The sequence below is a fragment of the Solanum pennellii genome, chromosome 2, assembly GCF_001406875.1.
Source record: "Solanum pennellii chromosome 2, SPENNV200".
NCBI classification, from domain to species: Eukaryota; Viridiplantae; Streptophyta; class Magnoliopsida; order Solanales; family Solanaceae; genus Solanum; species Solanum pennellii.
In genome coordinates, this window is record NC_028638.1 from 46,595,901 (window position 1) to 46,622,174 (window position 26,274).

The 26,274-nt window shown below is 35.1% G+C and overlaps 4 protein-coding genes across 11 annotated transcripts; 2 read left to right on the top strand and 2 right to left on the bottom strand.

Moving 5' to 3' along the window:
- The first annotated feature begins 2,689 nt into the window (after positions 1-2,689).
- LOC107011155 (DNA-directed RNA polymerase II subunit RPB2) lies at positions 2,690-10,228 on the top strand. Of its 3 annotated transcripts, none has more exons than XR_003576515.1 (20): positions 2,889-3,134; positions 4,063-4,284; positions 4,381-4,671; positions 4,779-4,976; positions 5,153-5,217; positions 5,307-5,393; positions 5,512-5,632; positions 5,721-5,765; positions 5,852-5,989; positions 6,073-6,145; positions 6,385-6,461; positions 6,609-6,716; positions 6,843-6,959; positions 7,385-7,540; positions 7,667-7,771; positions 7,853-7,978; positions 8,063-8,140; positions 8,228-9,430; positions 9,598-9,788; positions 9,885-10,228. XR_003576515.1 is itself a non-coding variant. In XM_015210529.2 (19 exons), exons 1-19 carry the CDS (start codon positions 2,889-2,891, stop codon positions 9,715-9,717), a joined length of 3,576 nt encoding a protein of 1,191 aa, XP_015066015.1. In that variant the 5' UTR covers positions 2,690-2,888; the 3' UTR covers positions 9,718-10,228. The 3 variants fall into 3 exon arrangements, 1 of the variants encoding a protein (XP_015066015.1); XR_001455841.1 differs by having other exon boundaries at positions 9,598-9,771; XM_015210529.2 differs by having other exon boundaries at positions 2,690-3,134; positions 9,598-10,228.
- Positions 10,229-11,226: 998 nt separating this feature from the next.
- Positions 11,227-17,261, top strand: LOC107008945. Of its 5 annotated transcripts, none has more exons than XM_015208166.2 (9): positions 11,228-11,541; positions 12,071-12,206; positions 13,229-13,366; positions 13,959-14,096; positions 15,054-15,200; positions 15,411-15,551; positions 15,665-15,772; positions 16,329-16,438; positions 16,820-17,261. In XM_015208166.2, exons 1-9 carry the CDS (start codon positions 11,350-11,352, stop codon positions 16,889-16,891), a joined length of 1,182 nt encoding a protein of 393 aa, XP_015063652.1. In that variant the 5' UTR covers positions 11,228-11,349; the 3' UTR covers positions 16,892-17,261. The 5 variants fall into 5 exon arrangements, with proteins under 5 accessions (XP_015063654.1, XP_015063652.1, XP_027770864.1 ...); XM_015208167.2 differs by having other exon boundaries at positions 11,229-11,541; positions 15,063-15,200; XM_015208170.2 differs by having other exon boundaries at positions 11,405-11,541; positions 12,084-12,206.
- Positions 17,262-17,400: 139 nt separating this feature from the next.
- LOC107010619 (DNA ligase 1) lies at positions 17,401-20,143 on the bottom strand. 2 transcript variants are annotated; one of them, XM_015209897.2, is made up of 8 exons: positions 19,914-20,140; positions 19,743-19,832; positions 18,705-18,764; positions 18,571-18,610; positions 18,396-18,489; positions 18,070-18,129; positions 17,900-17,991; positions 17,401-17,810 (listed from the first exon to the last, which is right to left on the bottom strand). In XM_015209897.2, the coding sequence occupies exons 1-8, from the start codon at positions 20,027-20,029 to the stop codon at positions 17,724-17,726; spliced, it is 639 nt and encodes a 212-aa protein (XP_015065383.1). In that variant the 5' UTR covers positions 20,030-20,140; the 3' UTR covers positions 17,401-17,723. The 2 variants fall into 2 exon arrangements, with proteins under 2 accessions (XP_015065383.1, XP_027770865.1); XM_027915064.1 differs by having other exon boundaries at positions 17,401-17,991; positions 19,914-20,143.
- A 745-nt stretch (positions 20,144-20,888) lies between these two features.
- LOC107009141 (transcription initiation factor TFIID subunit 13) lies at positions 20,889-24,325 on the bottom strand. The gene is made up of 6 exons (XM_015208417.2): positions 24,188-24,325; positions 23,430-23,563; positions 23,304-23,341; positions 22,466-22,525; positions 22,228-22,302; positions 20,889-21,406 (listed from the first exon to the last, which is right to left on the bottom strand). The coding sequence occupies exons 2-6, from the start codon at positions 23,530-23,532 to the stop codon at positions 21,296-21,298; spliced, it is 387 nt and encodes a 128-aa protein (XP_015063903.1). The 5' UTR covers positions 23,533-23,563; positions 24,188-24,325; the 3' UTR covers positions 20,889-21,295.
- Between the last annotated feature and the right edge of the window lie 1,949 nt (positions 24,326-26,274).

Genomic DNA, 26,274 nt, shown 5'->3' on the forward strand with positions numbered 1-26,274 from the left:
TATATATATATATATATATATATATATATATATTTGTTTGTTGCAATCGAATTTAGGTCTATATTTTCAAATCCATAAACTCTTCTTAGTACTATTTGATTGCACTGTTCTCTCTTTAAATAGACTGGTCTGTAAATTTTACAAACAAAAATCATACGTATGTATAGCGATACATAAATTCTTGAAATACATAGATATAACTTGTCCATATTATAATACGAAGTATAGATATATTCACGATATATAATAATTTTAACTCTTGAGATACAAAAATTAACGACAGACACAAAACAGGGACATTGAAATTTGATTATTTGAATGGACATGGACCCTAAGCCCAATCTGAGATATACAAAGCCCAATTGGGAACAAATGCAAACTGGAAAGGCCCATTAAGCCCATCTTCGTTGATGCTAAAGCACTTCACAGTATTTGGGTGTTTTAAGTTTTAACATTTTTTTAAAGCAATTTTCTATTTTGATTTCTTTGGGAAAAAAATATAAAAGCTATTTTTGTTAATATAATTATTAAGTATATTTCATATTCGTTTTTTTTTTTCACTATTTATAAAAATAAGTTTGATATCTTTCATCAAAAGTATTGTCTAGCTTTTGAAAATTTGACTAGTTCATAAATTAAAATTTGCATATTTTGGCTTTTGAAATAAAAACTAATCTTTTTAGCAAACTTTTTGTTTGTTTTAAAATGCAATAACTATAAAATGGTAATTCGTTAATTGAATGAGCTACTTTCCTGTGGCATATATTAAGAAAAAATTAATTTGATATTATCTTCTATTCATCTTACTAAGAGTATAATTTTTCAATTCAAATAATAGAGGGATAATCTTTTCTAAATTAAATAATGTAACGGTTAAATTGCACCCCAAATAAGAAAAAGATAAATGTGTTTTTGACAAGTTTTCACGTGGCACACCACGTGGGAAAATATTAAATTATTTTTTTTTATATCAGAGAGTATTTTGAACTTTTGGATAATAATAATGACTTTTCAAAAGATTTTAAAAAAATATTCTAACATAAACGGTATAATAATAAAAGTGCTCCAAATGAAATAATAATGTGGTTAGAGTGCACCGCAAATAGAAATATCAAGTCGAATAATTAAGCATAACAATCTTAGATAACTTTAAGGTAATTCTTTCAATAATTAACCTTTTTCCTGTAAAAGATAATAATTGTAGTTCTGCAAATCCTCACACAATATACCATGTGGAATAATTACTGACATCTTTTTCCACAATAGATGATCGTTAGAGAAGAAATATATTTTCAAACGTTTAGATAATAACAACTTCTAAAATTTAAAATAATAAAAAAATGAAAATTTAATTTTCCCAATAATTAACATTCTTCCCATAAAAATAATACTTGTATTTCTAACAAATTTTTACATAGCACACCACGTGGAAAAATTACCAATATTTTTTTTCACGTCAGATGATCGTTGAGAAGAAGGATATTTTCGAATCTTTAAATAATAACAACTTTTCAAATTTCAACAATAAAAAATGTATCTTTTTTTTCAATAATTAACTATCTTCCCGTAAAAAGATAATTATTGTATCTCCAATAGATTTTCACATAGCACACCACACCATGTGAAAAAACTATCGACATCTTTTTTCACGACTATTGACCGTTAGAGAAGAAAAATATTTTTGAACTTTCAAATAATAACGACTTTTCAAATTTAAATAGTGAAAAAACTTATATTTAATTTTTTCCAATAATTAATCTTCTTATCGTAAAAAATAATAATTGTATATCAAACAAATCTCACGTATATCTAACAAATCTCACATACCACAGCACGTGAAAAATTACCGACATCGTTTTTCACGACAGATGATCGTTAGAGAAGAAAGATATTTTCGAATTTTTAGACAATAACGACTTTTCAAATTTAAATAACAATAAAGAAAGGTAACTTAATTTTCTTATATTTCTGATAAATTCTTACGTAGCATATCAGTGAAAAAAAGCTAGTGATACCTCTTTCCACGACAGATGACCGTTAGAGAAGAAAGATATTTTTAAACCTTTATATAGTAACAACTTTTCAAATTTGAATAATAAAGAAAAGGGATAAATTTAATTGTTCCCCTAATAATTAACTTTCTTCCCGTAAAAAATAATAATTATATTTCTACCAAGTTCTCATATAGTACACAACGTAAAAAAAACTATTGATATCTTTTTCCACGACATATGATCGTTAGAGAAGAAAGATATTCTCGAACCTTCAGATAATAACGATCTTTCAAATTTGAATAATAATAAAGAAAGTAAATTTAATTATATTTCTAATAAATTCTCAAATAGCACACCACGTGAAAAAACTATCAATATTTTTTCACAATAAATAACCGTTAAAAAAGAAAAATATTTTTAAACCTTCAAATAATAACGACTTCTCAAATTTACTTTTTTTCCCAATAATTAACCTTCTTCCCACATTTTAACTAAAGTAGAAATATCATAATTCATAACTGAGTAAAAATATCAGAAAAAATTGACTTATCACAAAAACGTTTTTATCTCAGATGAAATAAAATAAAAAAACAAAACAAAAAAAAGAACCGCCTCCCTTATTACGGTTTGACCTATTTCTCCTCTAAGGACTAAAAAGTAGTATAAAAACACTGCTTCCTCTCATTCTTCACATTCTTGCCTCTCTCTTCTTCTCTTCTTCTCCATTTGGAGACAGAGAAATAATCAGTTGAACCAGTATTTATCTTACTAAAACTAAGCAGACAGGATCTGGGTTCCGATTTTCTAGGAATCTTGAATCCATTTGAACTGTTAAAAACAAGAAAAAAGATTCAATTTTGAACTGAAAAAGGGAGAAATAATTGTTGAATCAGGATGGATATGGAGGATGAATATGAACCCCAATACAATGTTGACGATGATGAAGAGGAGATAACCCAAGAAGATGCTTGGGCTGTGATTAGTGCTTACTTTGAGGAGAAGGGTCTTGTTCGTCAACAACTAGATTCGTTTGATGAGTTTATTCAGAATACCATGCAAGAAATCGTTGATGAATCTGCTGATATAGAGATCCGTCCTGAGTCCCAGCATAACCCTGGTCACCAATCTGACTTTGCTGAGGTCTGTATTTGAATTTTGGAATTGTCTGAACAATTTTGAAACTGAACAATTTTGAAACTGAGTAGTACAGGGGTTTAACAGTAAAGGAAGTGGAAGTAGTTAATGAGGAGAGAGGGTTTGTGTTGTGTTTTTTGGATTGGCGATTTATGTTTACTGGAATAATTCAGTTGAATTAGGCGTAAAGTTTTTGTTAGGGTTTTCTTGGAGGAAGTATTTGTTGAATTAGCTGATCGAAATTGAAACAAAGATATACTAGTTTGTTAGAGAACTAACCATTCTATGAAAAAACTTGGTTAATGAAAATGAAGTAGAATAACCAAGGTCGTTTGGATTATCAAAATGTTGAGCTCTATAAGGCATTAGGGGTTTTGGGGGGTCTGTTGAAGCAAATTTAGACGTAGTACTGCACTTACTTTGCAGGAAGATAACGTCTTTATCAAGGTTGATTGTGGTATTAAATTTGAACTCTTGTGATTTATGTTGGTAAGGCTAGTTGCAGTTGAATTATGTGGTATGAGCTATTGCATTCTTTCTAACAATGCTGGGCAAGTATTTGAAGTTGCAATTTGTCCAAGATATCATTTGTGTTTTATATTAGTGGGATAAATAATCCATTTCACCCAGGTTAAATTCTATTTGACAACAGATTAATTGAACATTGTCTAGAAGCTTATTGTACTTGGTCGGATGTGGTTCATTAACTCTTGACTTTTTGATACTGAGGGAATGTTTTCCTGGTTGAGATAAGGTACAGGCCGTACATTAGCAAACAATGGTGGCGAAAGTTGTGATCTTTGACCTAAATGCAATATATCCTCCTGCTAGTAAACAAATATGTACAAACCATGTATAGTACAGTTCTATCTCTTATGCCAAAGATTTTATACAAAGACTATGATTTGACTTTATTAATGATTCTTCTGTGCAGACTATCTACAAAATCAATTTTGGTCAGATTTATTTGAGTAAGCCAATGATGACAGAGTCAGATGGTGAAACTGCTACCTTATTTCCAAAGGCTGCGAGGTTGAGGAATCTGACATATTCTGCTCCTTTGTATGTCGATGTCACGAAAAGAGTCATCAAGAAAGGGCATGATGGTGAAGAGGTTACTGAAACTCAGGACTTCACAAAAGTCTTCATTGGAAAGGTGAATATAGTGTTGCTTTGCATCCATATTTGAAATGCCAAGAGGTTTCTTGAAATTGATATTGATGATCAAACTGGGTTCCATCTTCACTTGCAGGTTCCTATAATGCTGCGTTCAAGTTACTGCACATTATATCAAAATTCCGAGAAAGATCTAACAGAGCTTGGAGAATGTCCATTAGATCAAGGCGGTTATTTCATTATAAATGGAAGTGAAAAGGTCTTAATTGCTCAGGAGAAGATGAGCACGAACCATGTGTACGTCTTTAAGAAGAGGCAACCTAACAAATATGCCTTCGTTGCGGAAGTCAGGTCAATGGCAGACACTCAAAATCGCCCACCAAGTACTATGTTCGTGAGGATGCTCTCAAGGACTAGCGCAAAAGGGGTAATTTGCACTGCCTGAGACGAGCAATTTCAGTCCTCTTTAGTTGTTGTTTGTTTCAATATTAAACTTAAATATGTAACTGTTCTCTGTTGCTTTCAATACTTCAGGGTTCCTCGGGCCAATACATTCGGGCAACACTTCCATATATCCGTACAGAGATTCCAATTATTATCGTGTTTCGAGCTCTAGGTTTTGTTGCTGATAAGGATATATTGGAACATATTTGTTATGATTTCAATGATACTCAAATGATGGAGTTGTTGCGTCCGTCGTTGGAAGAAGCTTTTGTTATTCAAAACCAACAGGTACTTTTATTGGTGTTTGTGGTTCTTCCAATTGACCTGTCCAAGCTCTTACATTTCTTTGATGATGTTGCTAAAATAAAAACCTTATTTGATGATGGGCTATTTCGATTCGGCATGTTGTTGTTTGATGTTGCTCTCTTCCTTGAGTTCATTCCTTAATTATGTGATTTTGTTAGGTTGCTCTCGACTACATCGGGAAAAGAGGGGCTACAGTTGGTGTTACAAGGGAAAAGAGGATTAAGTATGTATACTGAAGTTGCCTAAACTTTCCAACTGTTCTTTCAACTTTTTGAAGGATGAGACTAAAAGCTCCCAATCAATTTTTGATAGGTATGCCAAAGAGATTCTTCAGAAAGAAATGCTTCCTCATGTTGGGGTTGGAGAGTATTGTGAAACAAAGAAGGCTTATTATTTTGGGTAGGGCATCCTTTTTCTGTGTAGCCATATTTTTAAAGATTTGATGCATTAGTTATTTCCCCCCTTTTTAGTTAGTAGTGGAACGTGCTACTCAGGATGTAGAACCTACACATTTCAGGTATATCATCCACCGGCTTCTGTTATGTGCGCTTGGCCGCAGGGCTGAGGATGATAGGGATCATTACGGAAATAAGAGACTGGATCTTGCTGGTCCTTTGCTTGGTGGGCTGTTTCGGATGGTAGGTTTGTTCTTACATATCATTAGCTTTACACTGTTATGCACATTGTTTCTTATCTCTGTTTCTTGGGTTCCGTCTTTCGATGCAGCTCTTTAGAAAGTTGACAAGGGATGTTAGAGGCTATGTGCAAAAGGTAAATGCACAGACCCTTTGTTTACGGCGTCATTGGGTGAATATTTTGTTTGTGCAGATTATTCTTATTGTTTGTGGGTCCTTCAGTGTGTTGACAATGGAAAAGATGTAAATCTCCAATTTGCAATCAAAGCTAAGACCATTACTAGTGGGCTGAAATACTCTCTTGCTACTGGAAACTGGGGGCAAGCTAATGCAGCTGGTACAAGAGCTGGTGTTTCGCAGGTCAGCTAGTTATTTAGTTGGTTGACAACAGTATTTGATGGCCTTCTCCTCAATAAATAATTTTGTTTGTTGATATGCTCCAGGTGCTGAATCGTCTGACTTATGCCTCTACTTTGTCTCACTTGCGACGGTTGAATTCCCCTATTGGACGAGAAGGTAATTAGCTTTTCATCTATACCACCGTTTACCAATGAGATATGTGGTTCTACTTTCTGATAGTATTTTGATGTAACTCGCTTCCTCTTGATCAATCATGTCTGACCTAATCTGCTCCCTCTATATTCATTAACATTGAATCTTACTTCTGTCAATTTTATGTTTAGTTAGTTATTACTAGTTCAGCTTCCTTTTTATTTTTTTCTTTGTTACTTAGATCCTATATGTTTGTTTACCAGGGAAACTGGCCAAACCAAGGCAATTGCATAATTCACAATGGGGAATGATGTGTCCTGCAGAAACACCAGAGGGTCAAGTAAGTGACCGCTCTCCTGTGGAGCGTCTGTTATGCCTGGATGTGTCTAGATCAGCCCCCCCTTTCTACCGCCCCAAATAAAAACCTGTATAACGAAAATAGGAATAAGATTCTTCGGATACTGATTCATCCTTGTGATCTTATTAGGCATGTGGGCTGGTGAAGAATCTAGCTTTAATGGTTTATATAACAGTTGGTTCAGCGGCATATCCAATTTTGGAGTTCTTGGAAGAGTGGGGTACTGAGAACTTTGAGGTGAGCAAGATCTCAGTGTCAGGATGTTTGTGGTTCAGCTTAATTATGCTGTGTTTTCCTTACTATTTTAAGTGTGATGATGATATGGTCTTCCTTGGCTCACCGTTGCTTTTTCTGTAAATCTAGGAAATTTCTCCTGCTGTTATTCCACAGGCTACAAAGATCTTTGTCAATGGTACCTGGGTGGGAATTCATCGTGATCCTGACATGTTGGTGAGAACATTGAGACGACTCAGGAGGCGGGTAAGAAACAATCTACACAAATTTTGAGTGGATGACACTAGTGAAGTAAGAAGCATATAGCGGAGGGTGATAAAAGCCATATAATTATATAATAATTTCTTGATTAAAATAATTTCATAGTAATCTAGAAAACATCCATATGATGTCAGTTATACATACATTTGATTCTCTTTTTTAACAGTATAGAAATTCTCCCGGCCAACCATTTTTAAGATATGAGTTGTAAGTGTGTATTTTGATATAACAGAGATCTTGGGGGAGTACTACTGCGCGGTTATTCTATCTTACAAACTGACATTGTCTAATTGCTTCTATTGAGTCTCGGTCTCACCCCCTAAGTACCCTCTTAAACAGTCATGATCTTGTTTATCACTGTATTTTCTTTGGTTATTTTGCGTAAGCGCCCATGTTTCTAATTTATGCAGGTTGACGTCAATACTGAAGTTGGGGTGGTCCGTGATATCCGTTTGAAAGAACTTCGAATTTATACCGACTATGGCAGGTGCAGTCGTCCATTGTTTATTGTGGAAAAGCAAAGGCTGATGATCAAGAAGAAGGATATTCAGACACTGCAACAACGGGTATGCTAATGGCTCCCTTGCCCCCTTTATTGCGCTATCGTTTGTTGCTTCGATCACACTCAATTTAACTTGGAAGTTTGAACTTCTCTCTGCTTCAGGTACTTACATATTCATTTTTTTTTTCAGGAATCACCTGACGAGGGTGGCTGGCATGACCTCGTGGCTAAGGGATACATCGAGTATATTGACACTGAAGAGGAAGAAACAACGATGATTAGCATGACTATAAATGTGAGAAAACAGAGGTCTTCCTATCCTAACAGTTTCTGCTGATTATGCTGAGATACTGAAACCATATGTTAATGTTTCCAGGATCTTGTGCAAGCTCGCCTTAATCCTGGCGACGCTTATTCTGATACCTATACTCATTGCGAAATTCACCCATCACTAATATTGGGTGTCTGTGCGTCAATTATTCCGTTTCCTGATCATAATCAGGTGAGTCATATTTTGGTTTCGACTTCTTTTTTCAAAGTGGCCTCTGATCTTCTAATCTGATGTGCTTATTTGTTGTTTTATCAGTCTCCCCGTAATACTTATCAGTCAGCTATGGGTAAGCAAGCCATGGGAATTTATGTCACCAACTACCAATTTCGGATGGTAGGTAGCTCTACTTATTTGTCTCCATAATATTTGGGAGGTTTTTGTTTCAATATGACAAGGTGACAATTTTTTTTCTTCTGGCAGGACACGTTGGCCTATGTGCTTTATTATCCTCAGAAGCCTCTTGTCACAACACGAGCCATGGAACACTTGCATTTTAGGCAACTACCTGCGGGGATCAATGCAATTGTCGCCATCTCCTGCTATTCTGGATACAATCAAGAGGATTCTGTCATTATGAACCAGTCATCTATTGATCGTGGATTTTTCCGATCTCTATTTTTCCGTTCGTACAGGGACGAGGAGAAAAAGATGGGGACATTGGTCAAGGAGGATTTTGGACGTCCTGATAGAGCTACTACTATGGGTATGCGCCATGGTTCGTACGATAAGTTGGATGACGATGGCCTTGCCCCTCCAGGAACTAGAGTTTCTGGTGAGGATGTTATCATTGGGAAGACGACTCCCATTTCTCAGGATGATGCACAAGGGCAAGCCTCTCGCTATACGAGGAAAGATCATAGTACCAGTCTCCGCCATAGTGAAACTGGAATGGTGGATCAGGTTCTATTAACAACGAATGCTGACGGGCTCAGATTTGTTAAAGTGAGGGTCAGATCAGTCCGTATTCCTCAAATTGGTGACAAGTTTAGCAGTAGACATGGTCAGAAGGGAACAGTCGGCATGACATATACACAAGAAGATATGCCGTGGACCGTGGAAGGCATTACTCCTGATATTATTGTGAATCCTCATGCTATTCCTTCTCGAATGACTATTGGTCAGCTGATTGAATGTATTATGGGGAAGGTTGCCGCACACATGGGAAAAGAAGGTGATGCCACTCCCTTTACGGATGTTACTGTGGATAACATCAGTAAAGCTCTGCATAAATGTGGTTATCAGATGCGTGGTTTTGAGACCATGTATAATGGTCATACTGGGCGTCGGCTTAGTGCAATGATATTCCTTGGTCCCACGTACTACCAGCGGCTGAAGCATATGGTTGATGACAAGATTCATTCTAGAGGCAGAGGCCCTGTGCAAATCCTCACAAGGCAGCCTGCGGAAGGTCGGTCACGTGATGGTGGTCTTCGTTTTGGAGAGATGGAGCGAGATTGTATGATTGCTCATGGTGCTGCTCATTTTCTCAAGGAGCGGTTATTTGACCAAAGTGATGCATACAGAGTTCACGTTTGTGAGCGCTGTGGGCTGATAGCCATTGCCAACCTCAAGAAGAATTCTTTTGAATGCAGAGGTTGCAAGAACAAAACTGATATCGTCCAGGTAAACATTTTCTCTCAGCTCCTACTTTCGCACACTCACAACATGGATACATATACACTGGACTGGCTCGGGGGATCCTCTGCTCTTTACAGTTAACACCTCACATGTCAAATAGTAGTTCTTTTCTGTTGTGGTCTTAAAACTCACAATCGCCTCTGTTGGTGCAGGTTCACATTCCCTATGCATGCAAACTGCTTTTCCAGGAGCTAATGGCTATGGCTATAGCTCCAAGAATGCTTACAAAGGATGTCAAGCTAGCCAAAGATCAAAAGAAGAAAGGAGCTTGATTAATTTATAGTCCCATTCTGGGAAAAAAAGTTGCCTATGTTATAGATTGAAAGGTCTTACTTCACCAGTAGTCAGTTTTACATCCACAATATGAGGATTTACTACTTATTGGTTTTAGAATGGTTGTAGTATCTAAGTGAGAACAACATCCTTATGAACCCTGCAGGTACTGTGGTTTCAAAGATGGAGTAATTCTCACATGTAAAATACAAGTAATACCTTCGAAAAACTCCTGCTTTTCATGTATAAGAGGCTCGTCGTTAGTCTTGCACCAAATTGAAGGAGTTGAAGCTTTTCAGTTTTGGCAATGAGAAATGAGTGCAACTGTTTTATGCTTCTGGTCATTTACTAAATGTTCACAATCCTGTAATTAGAGTCTAGATATGTTATGACTCTTGCACATGAATGTATTTCTAGTTTACATGTATGAACAATGAACAAGATATGTTATATCTATCATATGATATGAATCAAGAATGGAAAATGGGAAACAAGCAAAGTTAGAATGGATTGTGTTATAGCATATGATATGAATCAATGGAAACAATGTGTGCAACAACATTATTTAGAAAACAATGTGTGCAACAGAATCTGATAGATTAGAGGCAAACCAAACTATTGATTTCTTTGTTACATTCTATTATTAGAATAAAACAATAAGATTTGATGAGAACCAACTTGATTGGACTTGATCACACTTTGTAAAATCTACCAAAGCGTCCTTCAAGAAGATAATCACCTCAATAAGTTTTTGTTGCAGTTGATAAGTCACGAAATATAGAAGTCTTGACTACAATTTGGCAGGACCTTGCCTCCTTATCAACTTCCTTTTTGCGTGATGAATTCTTTGCTTTCAACTTATCTGAAGTCGAGCAAAAAATGAAAAAGTAAACAAAAGCATGGATCTGAATGAGACAACTAGTGTTCAAAAATAAGAAGGATGATTGACAAGCAAGAAAAATGACACCTAAACATTTTTTATTGGTTCAACTTCAGAATGGGGGAGGTTTTTTGAAGTTTGAACTATGAAGCGTCATTAACCGTAAAATTTGCTTGAAATTTGAACTATGAAACTTCACTAGTCGATGTTGGTTACATTAGAATTTTTAATATGTCAAACGCTATAAAAAACAATAAGACTTGACAAGCTTACGAATAATACAACACTCACTATTCTCTGAATAATGTCGTTGTGTAAATCTTCAGGATGAAATAAGGGTTGGTGAAAGGAACCTTCTATGGGTCTTTTTTTAAGAAAATGATGAAATGCGGGAAAATTGTGAAATTAGGGCTCTATAAAATATCTATGTGGAGGTGAGTCGGGTGGGTGTGCACATGTGAAGGTCCATGTCATATGAATGTCACATAAGACTTCCGTTAAACGAAAAGACAAATCTGATTCAATAATAAAAGAAAAAGTACTTTTGAGCTGAAAAATTTATTTCGAATAGTTTGAAGGGTAATTTTCGAAGTTTATAAAATGAAAGTAAAGTACGTATTTAATCACTTTGTACTCTACCAAAAATAAAAGTTGAGTAACAGAGAGGCCTGTAAAAACCTATTAGGCTATACCAGATGCAAATTAGTGCTAAATCCCTTAAACCCAAATCGCTGTAAGAGCAAAAAAAAAAATGGAAGAGAAGTTGAGCCACATCGAAAATCAGCAATTAGATGATGATGATGAAGAAGAAGACGAGGGTCCACCGCCTGGTTTCGACTCTTTAGCTGTACCATCGCAAAACACCAATGTCGTCATAGATGAAGATGATGATGAAGGACCACCTCCAGGTTGGCCATCAATTCCTCAGCAACACAACCTCCAGGTGAGATTAATCATAAAACACTAAAATGGGTATCAATTTAATTTTGTTTTTTCTCTTGAGAGTTACTTGTTTTGGGTTGATGAAATTCATCTTTAGAACTGTTCCCTTTTAAGTTAATGTATGATTGATGCATATAGAGAAGTACATTCATCTGTCAAAAGATGGGAAATTAGTGAAAAGTTGAATCTTGATGCCGTATGAGTACTTGTCAATCATGAAAATCATGAAAAGAACATTAAGATTTTCCTACAAGTTATGTGATTAATTTTGTGGGAATTTTATTTGAAGACTCTATATAGTTGAACTTGATCTTTATTGGCTTTCATGGATTACCTGTTTTGTGCTGGTGAATTTGATTGCTCTCAAGAGTTGGAAATTTCTTAGAATTTGAGGCTATAGCAATATATATAACTATCATTAAAACATTGAAAGGGAAAAAAAAAGAGGAAATAGTTAATGAAGAAGTATTTTGCGTAGTGAATACAAAACTATTTGATTCTACATATACACAAAGGTAACTTGTGAACAGACTACTGATGTAGAGATGGGGAGCAAAGAACACAAATCGGAAGATGATGAAGATGGTCCGCCACCTGGGTGGAACACTGTAATCTCACAGAAAAAATTGCCATCTTCACCGCCAACACTAGAAGCAGTTACTTGTGGTAAGTCGTTAACTTTACTGTTAAATTACTTTCTTCCTTGCCCCCTCTCTTGCTAGCTCCCTCTGTTTTCTCCCTTGCACACAAACAACTTAGGTAAAAGCATTAGAATTGCTTTTAAATCGAATTGTCAGCTCGACTAGATTAATGCCTCTATTATTTTCTTGGTAAACAAATCTGTAAAAGATAGTGGTCGGCCTTCTTTCAGATCTATGCTAGATTGGTTCTTGAAACTTAACTCTTCAAATTACGGGTAGATGTAATTTTGGAAGGCAATGAACATGAACCATGTGGAAACATTAAGACTGTTGGTGATGCCTTCTTTCAATTTTCTTCTTTTTTTTTTGGTTGCATCTTTTAAAGAGATAATCATTTTGAAATGCTTAACTTGAGCCGAGGGTCTATCGGAAGTAACCTCTCCATCTGCACAAGGTTGGTTAAAGGTCTGTGTGACATCACCCTCCCTAGACCCCACTTCTGGGATTACACTGCATATGTTGTTGTTGTTTTAAAGAGATAATCACGTGGGACCACTATTTGGTTCTTGTAACTTCATTCTTACTGACCACCATTTTATGTAGCTTCTTTTGCACTTGTGTGCTTGTTGGTTGTCACATTTGCTATGATGTTACTTAACTATATACTGATAGTGTTTTTCCTTGCGTATTTGTTTTCAAAAGAAAATTAGTATAAGCTTACAGCTTACTATAATAGACATTACCTGTTTTTTTTTAAAAATAGTATAAGCTTACTATAATATGCTCTTTTTGGTTCTTATGTAATATCTCTTAAAGGTTTGCAATTCACTAGCTTATTCTTGCCAAACAATTGATTTAGCCAATTAGAAGTATTACTATGCAGGGCTTATGGTCCCACATTAGTATCTTATGTATTTAGGATGCTCTTATATGAATGAGCTTAGATGACTTTTGCATCTAGTTGTTGAGCAAGATTATGAGGAACTTGGGGATGGATGAGTCTTCTTTATTTATTTGGTTCATAAGATCTAACATTCTTACTTTCAGATATAGAAATGGAGAAGAAAGAAGAAATCATTAAAAATGAAGATAATGGTCCACCGCCGATATGGCAGTTGACCCCTAAACTGCCGGCGCTACAAACATCTACACCACCATCAGCGACACAAGGAGCTTCTCTTGAAGGTGAGTCCTTTCCTATTCACTCAGATGAGTATCCATGTTCACAAGTGCAATTTTTTTTTTTTGGCTTTGGTATATGCTAAAATACACTAATCTCTTGTACTTGCCATTTGTACATGCATACTTGTGCTTTTCATTTTCTCTGAATTAGTCCACAACACCAATCGGGTTTCGTTTATGTGACAGACCTGTAAGTTCATATTTATTGATCAGTATGTATGAGAGATGACATGCCCCAATGTCTTTGTGTTGATTGAAACTGCAGGTGGATATGATTGAAGGTGGGCCAAACTGAGAAGCAATTAATTCCATAGAACATGTCGAAAATACAAGTGATGAATTATTATATCCAAGATAAGAGAATAATCAAGAAATAATAAAAGCTAATTCTTGCCAAATGATTAATATAATCAATTGAAAGTAATTCTATGCTAGGCTTGTGATAGCATTAGTATCTTCTGTGTTATGGATGCCCTCATGTGTGCTTAGATGTTGGCTTCATCTAGTTGTCACTTGTCCAGTAAGATTATGAGGAATTTGGGGATGCGTGAGTTCTTTATATTTGGTTCATCAGAATTAGCATTCTGACTTTCAGATATAGAAATGGAGAAGAAAGAGGAAGCCGTTGAAGATGAAGATAATGGTCCACCGCCAGGATGGCAATTGACCCCTCAACTACTGCCTCTACAGACATCTACACCACCATCAGGGATACAAGGAGCGCCTCTTGCTGGTGAGTCCTTTTTTTACTCAGATTCGAAATGTCCATGCTTACAAGTTCAATTGGTATGTGCTAAAATACACTAGTCTCAGTTACTTGCCATATGGACTCAAGCTTGTGTTTTTCTGATATAGTTACCAATCGGTCCTCGTTTATGTAACAGACCTTCAGTGTAAGTTCATGCTTGTTGATCAATATGGTAAGAGAGGTGGATCTGACCCTGTGTCTTTGTGTTGATTGAAACTGCAGGTGGGATGTGATTTAAGTAAGGAGGCCAAACTGAGAAGAAATTAATTCCGTTAAACATGTAAAAATGACTAGTGATGAAGTATATCGAAATATGAAAATAATCAGTGGACAATACAAGCAACAGTGTGGCTCAATCCCAACTAGAATGGTCGTCTATACGAGTCCTCCATATCCATTCTGCTCTATATGGGCTCGGTTTCATTCCAATACTCAATTATTGTCTACTAAGACAAATTAGGGGTGAATATGTGGAAAAAGTTCTAGCTGTTGGAGGATTTGGCATTTAAGGTAGTCCTGGTATGGCCAAAATTTATAAGCATAAAGCATGAGAGGTTCTCATTAAGTAAACAAAGTTTTTAAGAAAAATATCTACAGTTCATAGCTTAAAGGCTTGTGGCTCTTTAAAAGTCCAGATTAGCGGTATCAAAATTTGACATTTGGTTTGTTTGGAGCCAACCTTCGACTATTTCTGCCTTCTAACCTTAACCTATGAGTTAGCAATTTGACTCAATTGCCTGAGTCCCGATGTTTCAAACATATATACAAGTTTGCCATATAGTTTTTTTGTTCCGATGTTGTGCATGTAGATAGCAAAGTGGCTAGCAGCTGCTGATATGTCAATTCCATATAAGAAATTATATCTGGGTTTGGTGCTAATTTTGCAGTGGACAAATTCTAGTTATTCAGTATCCTTAAAGTTTTGTAACTAGCTAACATTAGCTTTTGTAGACGTTGAAATGGCGAGCAGCCAGGACTGTGATGTTGAAAAGGAAGGACATCCACTGGGATCAGAATCCGTTCCTATGAATGGACATTCATCACCGCCTACACCACCACTGCAGTCGTCATCATCGGTTGCTTCTTCTGGTAAACTCTACTACAATGCCTTAAAATAACATACAAGTATATGCAATGGGTAGTATAGCAGTGAACCCCTGTTTCATGCCAAGGAGTTCAAGATAAGATTGACTTTGTTGTATTGTGTCGTTTGGGTTTCTTGATCTACAAGTGTATTTAGTATGTATACCTTTTCGGTGGACATTTTGGGGGATACTGACAAAACTATTCACCAATCAGAAATGGAGATGGGTCGCAAACAAGAAGGCACAAAGAATGAGGAGGAAAGGCCCCAAAGTGAAAAGCAACCAATGTCGCATTTAGTACAGATGAAACCTATAGTGCCTCAAGCCTCATCACATGCTGCAACAGTTTCTTCCGGTCAGTTCTTTTCACAGAGCATAACAGACTTTTAGTTCATCTCATCCAATTTAGTCAGTTTATTTAGGAGATGCTTTGAACAAAATACATTATGTAATTAAGTTATGATGCAGAAATGGGTCAGATGGTATGTGGTGGTTGCCGACAGTTACTTTCTTATTCACAAGGGGCTAAATTGGTGAAGTGTTCATGCTGCCAGACCGTCAATCTTGTGCTAGAAGGTTTCTGCTTCCTCTTTTATACTAAAATGGATTCTTACAGTCCTTGTCATTTTCCCCTTTGTCACAAAATCAGATATATTCTAGTGATGATATTTCAATTTATCATTGGTAGGTTGGTAGGTTGCCCCCCTTTATAAGTTTTTTGAATCATGACACGTGCCAAAATTGCTGAAAAGATAACATATAAAATAACTTCTAATTGACAGTATGAACAGTTAGTTTTCTCCATGCTTTTTATTCAGGGATCCGCTTTTGGTGAATCGGAGCCCTGTTATCAATATGTTTAAGTACGTTAGGAACAACTGATGTAAAATAACCGTGTGTTGCACCTTCATTGTCATTTTTCCTTCTGATACTGTAAGTTTTGTATCTATTGTGAACTGGCATTCCGGACCACTCATACTTGGATAGAGGAAATAAATAGGAAACAGACATTTGCTTCACTTTCTTGTTTTCATGGATCTGTACAACTATCCTGGAGAATTTGATGGTTGAAAACCATCGACTCATTTCTATGGGGGGCTTACTCACGTGGTTCTGATTGTTCTCACTGCAGCTCATGAGGTTGGACAAGTTAAGTGTGGGGGTTGTGCAGTGCTGCTCATGTATCCGTATGGGGCGCCATCAGTTAGATGTTCCTCTTGTCGTCACATGACAAAAATTGGGGTATGGACTTCATTTCTTCAGCAATACTTGTGCAGTCATGTCAATTAATCATGACATTTTTTTTGGGTATCTGCATTTCCCTTTTGCAAAACTTAGCCTGGAGCTGAAATGTCATTTAGTCCTATTATACTTGTTAGCATGCACCACATGTTAAGATGGGATAATATGCGAGATGTCCCATGTATTATGGCCCTTTAACATGTTGCGTACAGCTACTGGTAGTATACAATTTTAAGCTAGAAATTTCAGAATACACGCATGATTTATATGTATATTTGTCTATGATTTTGGAAAATGAATTGCATCCTAAATTCCCCTCCTTTTTGTCATTCTTGACTTTTGAGACATCTATGCTTCTGAACTTTTCTCCTGCATATCCAGGCCCACAACAGACGACCTCCTCAGTCAGTGCAACAGCCTCGAAGAAGACATCCTTCCTACCAAGTTCATTAGCTTCCTTATCTCGATCTGATTTTGGGGAATCCATCATGTAGATGCATTGTTTATATGAAACTTCTGGGCTAGTTAGTTGACATCAGGGTACTGCTTGCTTCATGGCTTTGGCATTTCCCTTGGCTTTGTAACATCTTTACCGTATCAGAAATCTGTGACAATCTTTACCGTATCTGGATGTTGGTGACACTAGTTTTGGTAGTTTAGTTTCGCCTCATCGAGCTCAGGAAACCGATTAATCAGTATGCAATTTATAAGAGTGAGGACCGAGGACTTTATTGCTCTCCTTAATTTTGCAATGATATCTCCATGTCTTATTACTTCTAATATTGCACAATGATTTTTCTATATATTTTGAAGTTAATATCAAGTGGTTTCTACACAAGAAATATTCTCTTGCAAGTTGGATTACTGTTTAGCCACTGCTGAACCATTTTTCTTAATGGGTATTAGCAGTATGCGCAAAATTTTGTTGGGAAGAGAGAAAAACAGAAGTTGAGCAGCGGAAGAAATTAGAAGTTAGAACATCTATATTATTTCTACATCTCGATTGAGTATTTAGAGTCAACACTAGACTGCCCTACTACGTTTAAACAGCGATAGTAGATGTAGCAGTAATATTAAAAATGCAGCAAATGAGAGTTACTAATCCAACTACTAAGAAAAGCTATTGATCACCACATACTAGACCTTTGGAAGAAGAAATTTTAATATAAACTATAAGACATTCAAATTAATTGCTAGTGGCAGTATCCACAGACCATATTTGGGACTTTCAATCATCAGGAGATAGAAACTGTCATTTTCAGCTGCAGATACATCTTCACGACTTTCAATCATCAGGTGGGAAGTCCTCATCTGAGGCATTATCCAGAAACGAACCAAGAGTTTTTCTCAGAAAACTGAATGCTTTATCATCCTGTCAAGCAAAAAAGGAGGACGGTTAACTTGGCGGTATGAGAATGTATGCAGTGTGTGACAGAGATAAAGTGCATCAAAGAAGTTAACCTGCTTCTTTTTCTTCAGCGACTCCTCTAGTTCAGAAATTCGTTTTTTAGAGTCTTGCTCAAGATCAGATATCATGCTCTTCTCTTTCTTCCCTGTATTATGTCATAAAAATCTGTCATAGGCATCCTTATCATTCAATAAATATATAATACAAAGTTCCTGTAACTCACTTAATTGCTCATATCGCATGAATAGTCTTTCCTTTTCCTCCTCATATTTGGATATAGTATCTGTGAAGATACAATCACGATGGTTAGCATTAAAATGTTTTCTTCAAGCAGGGTTTGTAAGGACTCTTCAAAACATATGGCAGGTATAAACGCGTAAATCTAGTTGAAATTCTGTAACAGTGTTTAGTTAGATTGCAAATTTTTGTAAAATGATAACATGAAATGAATAAGAGGTGGGTGGTTAATCTAGAAACACAATGTTCCAAAAGTTGTACGGACTACAAACAGGTCCAACTCGTGTGGAAAATTCGCATTAGAAGAAGTACCTCTGAGAGACTGCAGATGTGTAGCTTTCTCCTTGTTGAACTTCTCATAAATGGATTGGAACTTTGCAGTTTCATTCTTTAGCAGGTTCTCACACTGCATTAAAGCAAGATATTGTAGAGTAGTGAGCTTCTTTCGAACGCCCTATCATGGGTAACTTATCTAATTGAGGCTGACCTCTTTTGAGCTCTTGGACAGTGCCTTCGCAAAACCTTGCCTAATGAGCAAACATACTGAAGATCAACAAGAAGCTTCCACTTGCAACAGTTAAATTTACATTAAGCATATATTATGCAACACATATTTCTCACCTGTCTTTCTCAAGTTTTAATTTCAGCTCATCGATCTTTGACTTGACTTCTGAAGTCACGCTAACCACAGACCACAATAAGCAATAATGTTAATAACCATTTCTTTGATTTAAGCGACACACTCCATAAATTAAAGTGTGGACTTGACATCACAGGAACAAAAGAGGACGTACTCATCAGGCTTACATTCTCATGCACTTAGTATCAGTTTATGCAGGGATTGTCCAGATTACTATCAATTTCACTCGAGAACAATCAGTATTTCTTACTCATTAAGATGTTAAACAATACACCAGATCAGTCAAACGGTTTATTGTCAGAACTGAAAGATTAGCTGCTTGAGTGACTTAACAAGTTGCAACTAGAATCACTTTTAGATGTTTAAGCAACGTAGAACAATTCTACAAACTTGTTAATGCACAAAACTCATTTAAACAACGTACAAATCATTAGTATAATACAGGAATCTCCATAAAAAAAAATTAAGATAATATGGAATCTCCAGAAAATCAATTCCCACATACATTTCCTAAAACCAAAAGTTCTGCCAGAAGTACTGTGCACAAAGGCAACAAGAAGCTTGGAATGCATCAATTTTGATCAAAAGCGAGATCCTGATCAAAACATTGTACAATTTTCATGGCTAATTGCAAATCCTATACAAGGTCATTTAGATCTATATGCTAGTCCAACTGTTGCAAAATGAAGAAACTGCAAAGCAGAGAATATGGAACAACGTTTGCAGAAAAAATTAGCCAATTCTGTGCGCAGAAGCAAATACCTAGTTCCTCCTAGCTGAGGAAATTCATCAAACTTGAATGAAAAAGCAATCGATACAGGAATTACATCGCAAAAACTCACGATATTGCCTTAGCAAATACTTAAGCCCAAACAAGTTTATGAAGAAACCAGAGCTTGGTTCTAGGTCTGAGACTCAGCTCTCCAATGATTTAACTAAATGTAAACAAATTTATACAGCTTCGATATATCTGTACACGAGAAATCAATTATCAAGGAAAAAAGGAATCAGACATGCACCTAGAGATGGTTTCTTCTTTCTTCTTCAGACCTTCTTGTTGTGCCTTCTCTCTTATCTGCTTTAACGCCGTCATGATCCCTTTGATATCACTGCCAGTTTCATTCGATCTCATCAAATTCCATACTAACTTTTGAGAAATTAACAAAAAAATTATGAAAATGAAAGCGTACTCTGAGATCTCAGCATCGAAATCATCTTCGACGGCGCTAGCTCGCCTTTTGCTCTCCGATTTTGGTATTTGCGGCTCCGAAACTCTTTTCCTTGCGCTTGATTTTGACGCCGACATTTTCTCTAGAAAATTGAACTCTGAGAATCAGCGTTTGTATGTGTGTGAGAGAGAGAGAGTGGAGGGAACTTTTGAGAATTTCAAAATGGATAGCTACGAGTATTTATGTTTCTGTTGGCGCGAAGCTGAGTTGATGGTTGATGAACGAGTTCAGTACTCAACAAATTCTTTTTGTTACTTTTTTTCCTTTTTACTTTTACTCGTTACATTTTTTTTACTTGTCAATTTAACTGACTCTTGAACCTAAATTAAATTAATTTAATTAAATATTTCAAATTTCAACTAAGATATGATTAAATTTTATGTAAATTGACTTATCGAAAGTATATGACAAATACAAGTGAAAGAAAAGAGTAAAACAAGTTAAATGAAAAGTGTTTTACGTACTTTTTTGAAAACATAAATGTTACGCTTGCCACTTCATTTGGTATGATTCAACTATGCATCAAAATTAAGATGCTAATTTTACGTATATCATTTTCATCAATGTGATTGTAAATTGTTTGAATTGCACATTTACTCAAAATTTAAACTCGAGATGTTAATCTAAATAAATGCATTTGAATTCCCTAAGCGTCCACTGTCAAAAAGAGCTTATGCATGTTGCTGCGAAGTTTAAATTTTAGATCCACCTTTTGCTCGGTGTTTTGCAGGGGGTCAGAAAAACCACCAAACAATAAAACTTCTAATTTTAGATCCACCTTTTACTCGATATTTTGCAAGGGATCAAAAAAACCACCGAACGATAAAACTTCTAACGTGCTGTTGTGGTTACGAGATTTTCTATCTTTTTTTTTTCAATTTAGAATGGAAATAACTTGCACAAAATGAAGCATTTTGTGAAAGCTTTACCAGAATCTTAACAAGGTAAAAGCCGTACAAGATCTTCCATCTTTTGCATAGCAAACAGATCAAAATCTATCTAATCGGGTGACTACTCAGAGTTAACTTACAACTCATTCCATCAGTTTGTGCAGATCTACAAACAAGTAGATTGATGAAATTATAAATACCTGACAACCATCTTTAGAACTGTCAAACTACACACAGGTGGCGTTCAATGCACCAATAGAACACTTAAGAAACTGATTTCAGCATCGAGGATCTATTGTGCAAGAGTAAACGCAGCTACAAGGTGACTCAGACATCGATTGTGCTAGCGAAAAATGAGAACAAGCAGGCTATTTACTCCAGAGTAGGTAAACTGTATACTGGTCCTACGGTGCCACTCAATGTGTCATTCTGAACTAAGATCACACTTCCCCTTCACTGATGTGAAGCCAATTTCTCTTCATCGACCTCGAAAGCCTTCCGAGCTTGTTTCAGCTCCTCATTCATGGACAACAGTTCTGTACACCGGTTAAGTTTCGGCAAGTCCTGCACAATAGAACAGTATCCATCCAAAATTCAGAAGCTCATAAAGCAAAATTTGCAGTAACACCATATCCAGTTTGTAGAGGTAGCAAAGCAGGACTGATTTTTCAGAACAACCATCCATACTCTTTTTGACAACTAAAGACGTGTTGAAATATAGGAGAAACCAGTAAGCAGCACAATAGAAGAGGCACGTGGCACTAAATAGATGGAAGGCGAAGGCAACGCCACAATCTCCCAGCCTAATTCTACCCAACCAAAAGATGGAGTAATTTGTTGTTTTAATGATCAACATAGTAAGAAGCTAACTATTCTTGGCATTTCTTGTTGGCATGGAGACATCAAACTAACCCCAGAAGAGTTTCAGGTTTATCAGGCACAAACAAACATGAAATTACCTTTGGAACTATTTTCAGATACAATTCTATAATGGTGATACATGAGCTAAACTACGATCTATCATAATGAAACCAATTATTCAGTGTGATAGCAGTACTAATACGCATGAGGTAAGCCAAAATAATAGCAACAAATAAAACCTTAAATTAGTAATTAAGCTTGAGACGAGCAAAACTACAAATCTCAGCTTCTGTCCAACTACACTTGGCTATCCGGACACTTATATATGACTTTGTTCCACTAATAGGCAGGTCTAATAGTTTCCTTAATGTTCTTAATTGAAATAATATAGAAAACTCTCAAGACCTCACATTGAGCGAAAATGGGATGGACATTTTTCAACTAAATATGCGCCATAATGCTGCAGATTCAGATATGCATATATATTATGTATATATGCATGTTGAATTCACAAAAAGACTGACCTTTCTAATTAAGAACAGAAAGTCCTCGGTCAAAAGCTTCCCCCTTTTGGTTGCAATATCCTGAGCTTTGTGCACCTACCCAAGTTGAAGAGCTTAAAAGATAGGACCATATGCATGTTTCTTCTAAATCAAATACTGAAGAAAATAAATTGCGTAGAATGCAAAGCTTTATCTGGAAGATGTATATTCTGAAACCTCTTCGAAAGAATAGCACTGGATAGTAGTAAATTCAACTCACCATATCAGTGACATAATCCACCACGATGTCTTCAACAAGTGACACAGTTTCTGGAAGTGGCTGATAGTGCAACGCTATTAGTTTAGTAAAGATCAAGGGACAAAATAATACCAGCAACTCATAAAAAATCAAAATCAGTGCAACTTCCAGACAATTCTTTTGATATTTACAGGTAATCAACCATTATCTTTTATATAACCTATAAGGTAATCAACCATCTCCAAGTCCAGTATTAGTTGACTAACAATAAACATACAGCTGCCAAAGGGAACATATCAATAAGAAAATCTTCCAGCAAAATTATCTCTGTTTTATGATGGAGTCACTAATGCATTATGACCGCGCTCTATTCCCTTGTGTAACAGGGAAAGCAAGATGTGGTAAAACAAGAAAAAGGACTGTACTCCAGCAACGAAGATTATTCCTTTTAAAAGACAACTAGACAACATCAGTACAAAACTCCAACACTGAGTTTCTGTTCTTTCCTTAGAATCAGCACAGGTCCTTGGTCCTCCCAAAAGTCCCTTCAGACATTATTGCTAGATCCTAGACACAAGCTTAGAACAATCATCAAAGAAGATAAAAGTATTTCCCATAGCCGGTGAGTGATTTTAGTTAAACATTAAGCAACAAGCGAAGGCCATATTCAATCTGTTCTATACAAACTGCAACTTTTCCCACTATCAATGTTTGAACAGAGAAGAAAAGCTAGGTGACAGCAGCATGACATAATTCACTGTATTGCCATACACACAACAATCAACGCGTATAAACACCATGGACATACGCAGATGAAAAACAATGAAGAGATAAAAAGTGAAACAAAGAGGCATCTTACATTGCTATCATCTCCAAAACCATACATCATGTGTTGCACTGTGTAATAAATAAAAGAAATATTAATAAATAAAACAAGATGAAGTTATTTAACATTATTATCACATCTACATAAAGAGTCACTAACAATCTTTCTGAAACATGCCACGTTTCCTCTTAAGTGAACTTTCTGAAGGTTGTGATGCTCCTACTCTAGCTTTTGAGGATGGCCCTGCAGAAGAGTTGTTCATTTTCAATTTATTTTAACGTCCACCTCTCAACCTGCCAAAGTGTCATACCATCGCAAATACCATCAATCAAACGTATCATATATTATTATCTGACAGATACATCACGCAAGTACCATTGAAAAGAAAATAGAAAACTGAACGCACAAAGAATGCACTTCCATAGTTCTTATAATGGTTATCACCACTTACCGCCTACACAATTAGCTCAAAATTTCCCGGTTCTATAAAAAAGGAAGCTCATGGTAAAGATGGAACATACGTTCTTCTATGCAGCACCCAATATATACACAACTCCATATAATAACTGGAAAAAAGTTCTTTTACTGTAAATGATCATCAAATAATAGAATTTATGAAAGATTAAAAGTTAAATCTATTTTTTTTTTCTGTATGTACATTGTGTGGAAGCCATTACTGAAGCTTTGTTATACAAAATCCAAGGTGGGACAGACGCGAATTGGGCTTATCGATCAACAACAAAAAATAATAATTAAAAACACAGTTATCAAACAATCAACATCCAGGAGACCAGGAGTACGAATGAATTGAAGAAAAGGAAGAGAATGCAAGAGCACAGAAAACATAAATTAATTAATTTCTGCAGTCACAATCACAATTAGGATCGTAAAAGAGAAAAAGAATTCCGAAGAGAAACCTGCAAAAGTTTTGATTCCACTGGAGATGACGAGAGCACAATTGTAAACAGAATTTCAAATTGAAATTCCAAAATTATTAAGGTATTAAAGGCATCCGCTCAAATTTACGAGAAATTGGGGAAAAAGTTTATGTTGTTCAAACGGGTATGTCGGTGAAAAAAAAAGAAGAATTTGGGCTTAATGGATCATAGTGGCCATCAAACAAGCCCAAAATAGTTTTAATCAAAGGCCCAAAACCAAAAAAAACTGTTATTCGAGCGATAATTTTGCATGTTTAACAATTTTTTTTTAAAAAAAAATCGCTACATAAATTTTTTGTTGTCTATCAGATATATCAGTTGTAAGTCAGACACAATGAACTTGTTCAATTGATGATAAGTTATGTCTTGTAGGTAAAAATGACATGTTTCGATCAATTGATCATAAATTGTAATAATCAAATAAAATTTGATGACATTCATTCTAATTTCTACGTATCGTATTAAATTGTTACAAGTTATAATATATTGATAAAAGATGTTGATATAATTTAATTATTCACAACTTTTTTCCTCTGGCTCATATAGAATCAATCATTCCTATAATCCATTAAAATAAATTGAAAAGGTGTATGGCTAAACTAATGTAAAAAAAAAAAAAGACTTTGATCATGATTAAGTACAGTAAGTTTAATTAAACAAATGGACTTCTAGAAGATAAGGTAAGTTAGTTAGATACATGGACTTCTAGAAGATAAAGTTAATATTGGAAAAATAATTATAGAATACCTTAACATATTTAGCCCATTCTTCACCTTTTGGCACTTTGCTATTCTTATTTTGAAAAAAATTAGGTAAAATAAATTATAACAATATGTACAAATTAAAATGAAACATGTGTCCTTAGCACTCATTCTTGAGTGTGATTTGTATCTTTTTATTCATGAAAATTATATTATTTTTTAAAATGGTGTTTGTATCTCAACATTTTCACACTACTACTTTTTTTCTTGTAGTAGGACCATCTTTTCCACTCAGCCCTCTTTCCATTTCATAATATCTTAAATTTTGAGGTGTTACGTCTCTTTTTAAGAAAAATAGATTAAAATATAAATAAATTTTTTATTTTTATTTTTATTAATTATTATAAAAAATAACTAAATATTAGGAGGAATAACTAGTTTTAATACTAACTTATAGGGTAAATGGAAGAATATTTTAAACATAATTTTGAAAATTAAAAAATAAAATTAATTTAAAAAATAAAAAAAAACTCAAAGCTTAAGTTATTATGGAATAGAGAAAGTAACTTTTTAATTTTAATTTTCACCCGTAATATCTAAAATCACAAAATTGAAAAGTATCACGGCATACAATTTATACATTTCAGTATAATATCATAAAATTTAAATAAAAGTATTTACTTTTATAAAGCTTTATGTCAAGTCAAAATCAAAAAAATAAAATTAAAATTATAAAAAATAATTAACAAGAGCCATTAAGATAATTTATTTTTTTTTAAAGAACATTTTTGTTCCCTTCTGAGAGATCAGAGATGTCATTTTGGTTGTGTTTGTTACAAAAAAAAAAGTTGAGATTAATTTAAAGATTGTTAGTCGGCAAATTGTTTGTAGCTATTTCAAGAATTGTAAAACCTGTGTTCTAGAAAGCAAAAAAAATACTGAAAAGACAATCTAGAAACAATAAATTAATTAGCTTACATTTAATAAGTATCGATATTATTATTGATCCTTCCTTTTTCCCCAGAATATTACTTATTCTCTAGTATTTCAATCGTAAACACCTTACAACACATCCAAAAAGGGAGCTAAACTAATTGTTTTTATTTTTCGCTTGACGTCTGATATATATATTAAAGTTCGGGGGGCTCAGTGATTTGGGTTTAAGATTTTTCATGGAGGTCTCAAGTTTGACTTTGTTGTTGCATCAAAAGAGATAAATGTTGACTAATTTGGCTAATATTGACGTTGGTAAAATGAAATGGTTGAATAATTGAAATATGAGATTATTCAGAAATACATATTGAATATTGAGATTACGCATTTAATTTCTGATAGTAGATCCATGATAAAAAGAGTTTTTGTGAT

Bases quoted from the DNA above. Each gene is read 5' to 3' on its own strand.
- LOC107011155 (XM_015210529.2), top strand. From the start codon at position 2,889: ATGGATATGGAGGATGAATATGAACCCCAATACAATGTTGACGATGAT. The intron at 3,135-4,062 runs GTCTGTATTTGA...TCTTCTGTGCAG, and splicing joins ACCAATCTGACTTTGCTGAG to ACTATCTACAAAATCAATTT. The intron at 7,979-8,062 runs GTGAGTCATATT...TTGTTTTATCAG, and splicing joins CGTTTCCTGATCATAATCAG to TCTCCCCGTAATACTTATCA.
- LOC107008945 (XM_015208166.2), top strand. From the start codon at position 11,350: ATGGAAGAGAAGTTGAGCCACATCGAAAATCAGCAATTAGATGATGAT. The intron at 14,097-15,053 runs GTGAGTCCTTTT...AGCTAACATTAG, and splicing joins ACAAGGAGCGCCTCTTGCTG to CTTTTGTAGACGTTGAAATG. The intron at 15,201-15,410 runs GTAAACTCTACT...TTCACCAATCAG, and splicing joins ATCATCGGTTGCTTCTTCTG to AAATGGAGATGGGTCGCAAA.
- LOC107010619 (XM_027915064.1), bottom strand. From the start codon at position 20,029: ATGTCGGCGTCAAAATCAAGCGCAAGGAAAAGAGTTTCGGAGCCGCAA. The intron at 19,833-19,913 runs GTACGCTTTCAT...TGAAACTGGCAG, and splicing joins TTCGATGCTGAGATCTCAGA to TGATATCAAAGGGATCATGA. The intron at 17,992-18,069 runs GTGAGTTACAGG...GACATAATACAG, and splicing joins CATGCGATATGAGCAATTAA to GGAAGAAAGAGAAGAGCATG.
- LOC107009141 (XM_015208417.2), bottom strand. From the start codon at position 23,532: ATGAACAACTCTTCTGCAGGGCCATCCTCAAAAGCTAGAGTAGGAGCA. The intron at 22,303-22,465 runs GTGAGTTGAATT...CAACTTGGGTAG, and splicing joins TGGATTATGTCACTGATATG to GTGCACAAAGCTCAGGATAT. The intron at 21,407-22,227 runs GTCAGTCTTTTT...TCTATTGTGCAG, and splicing joins TTCTGTTCTTAATTAGAAAG to GACTTGCCGAAACTTAACCG.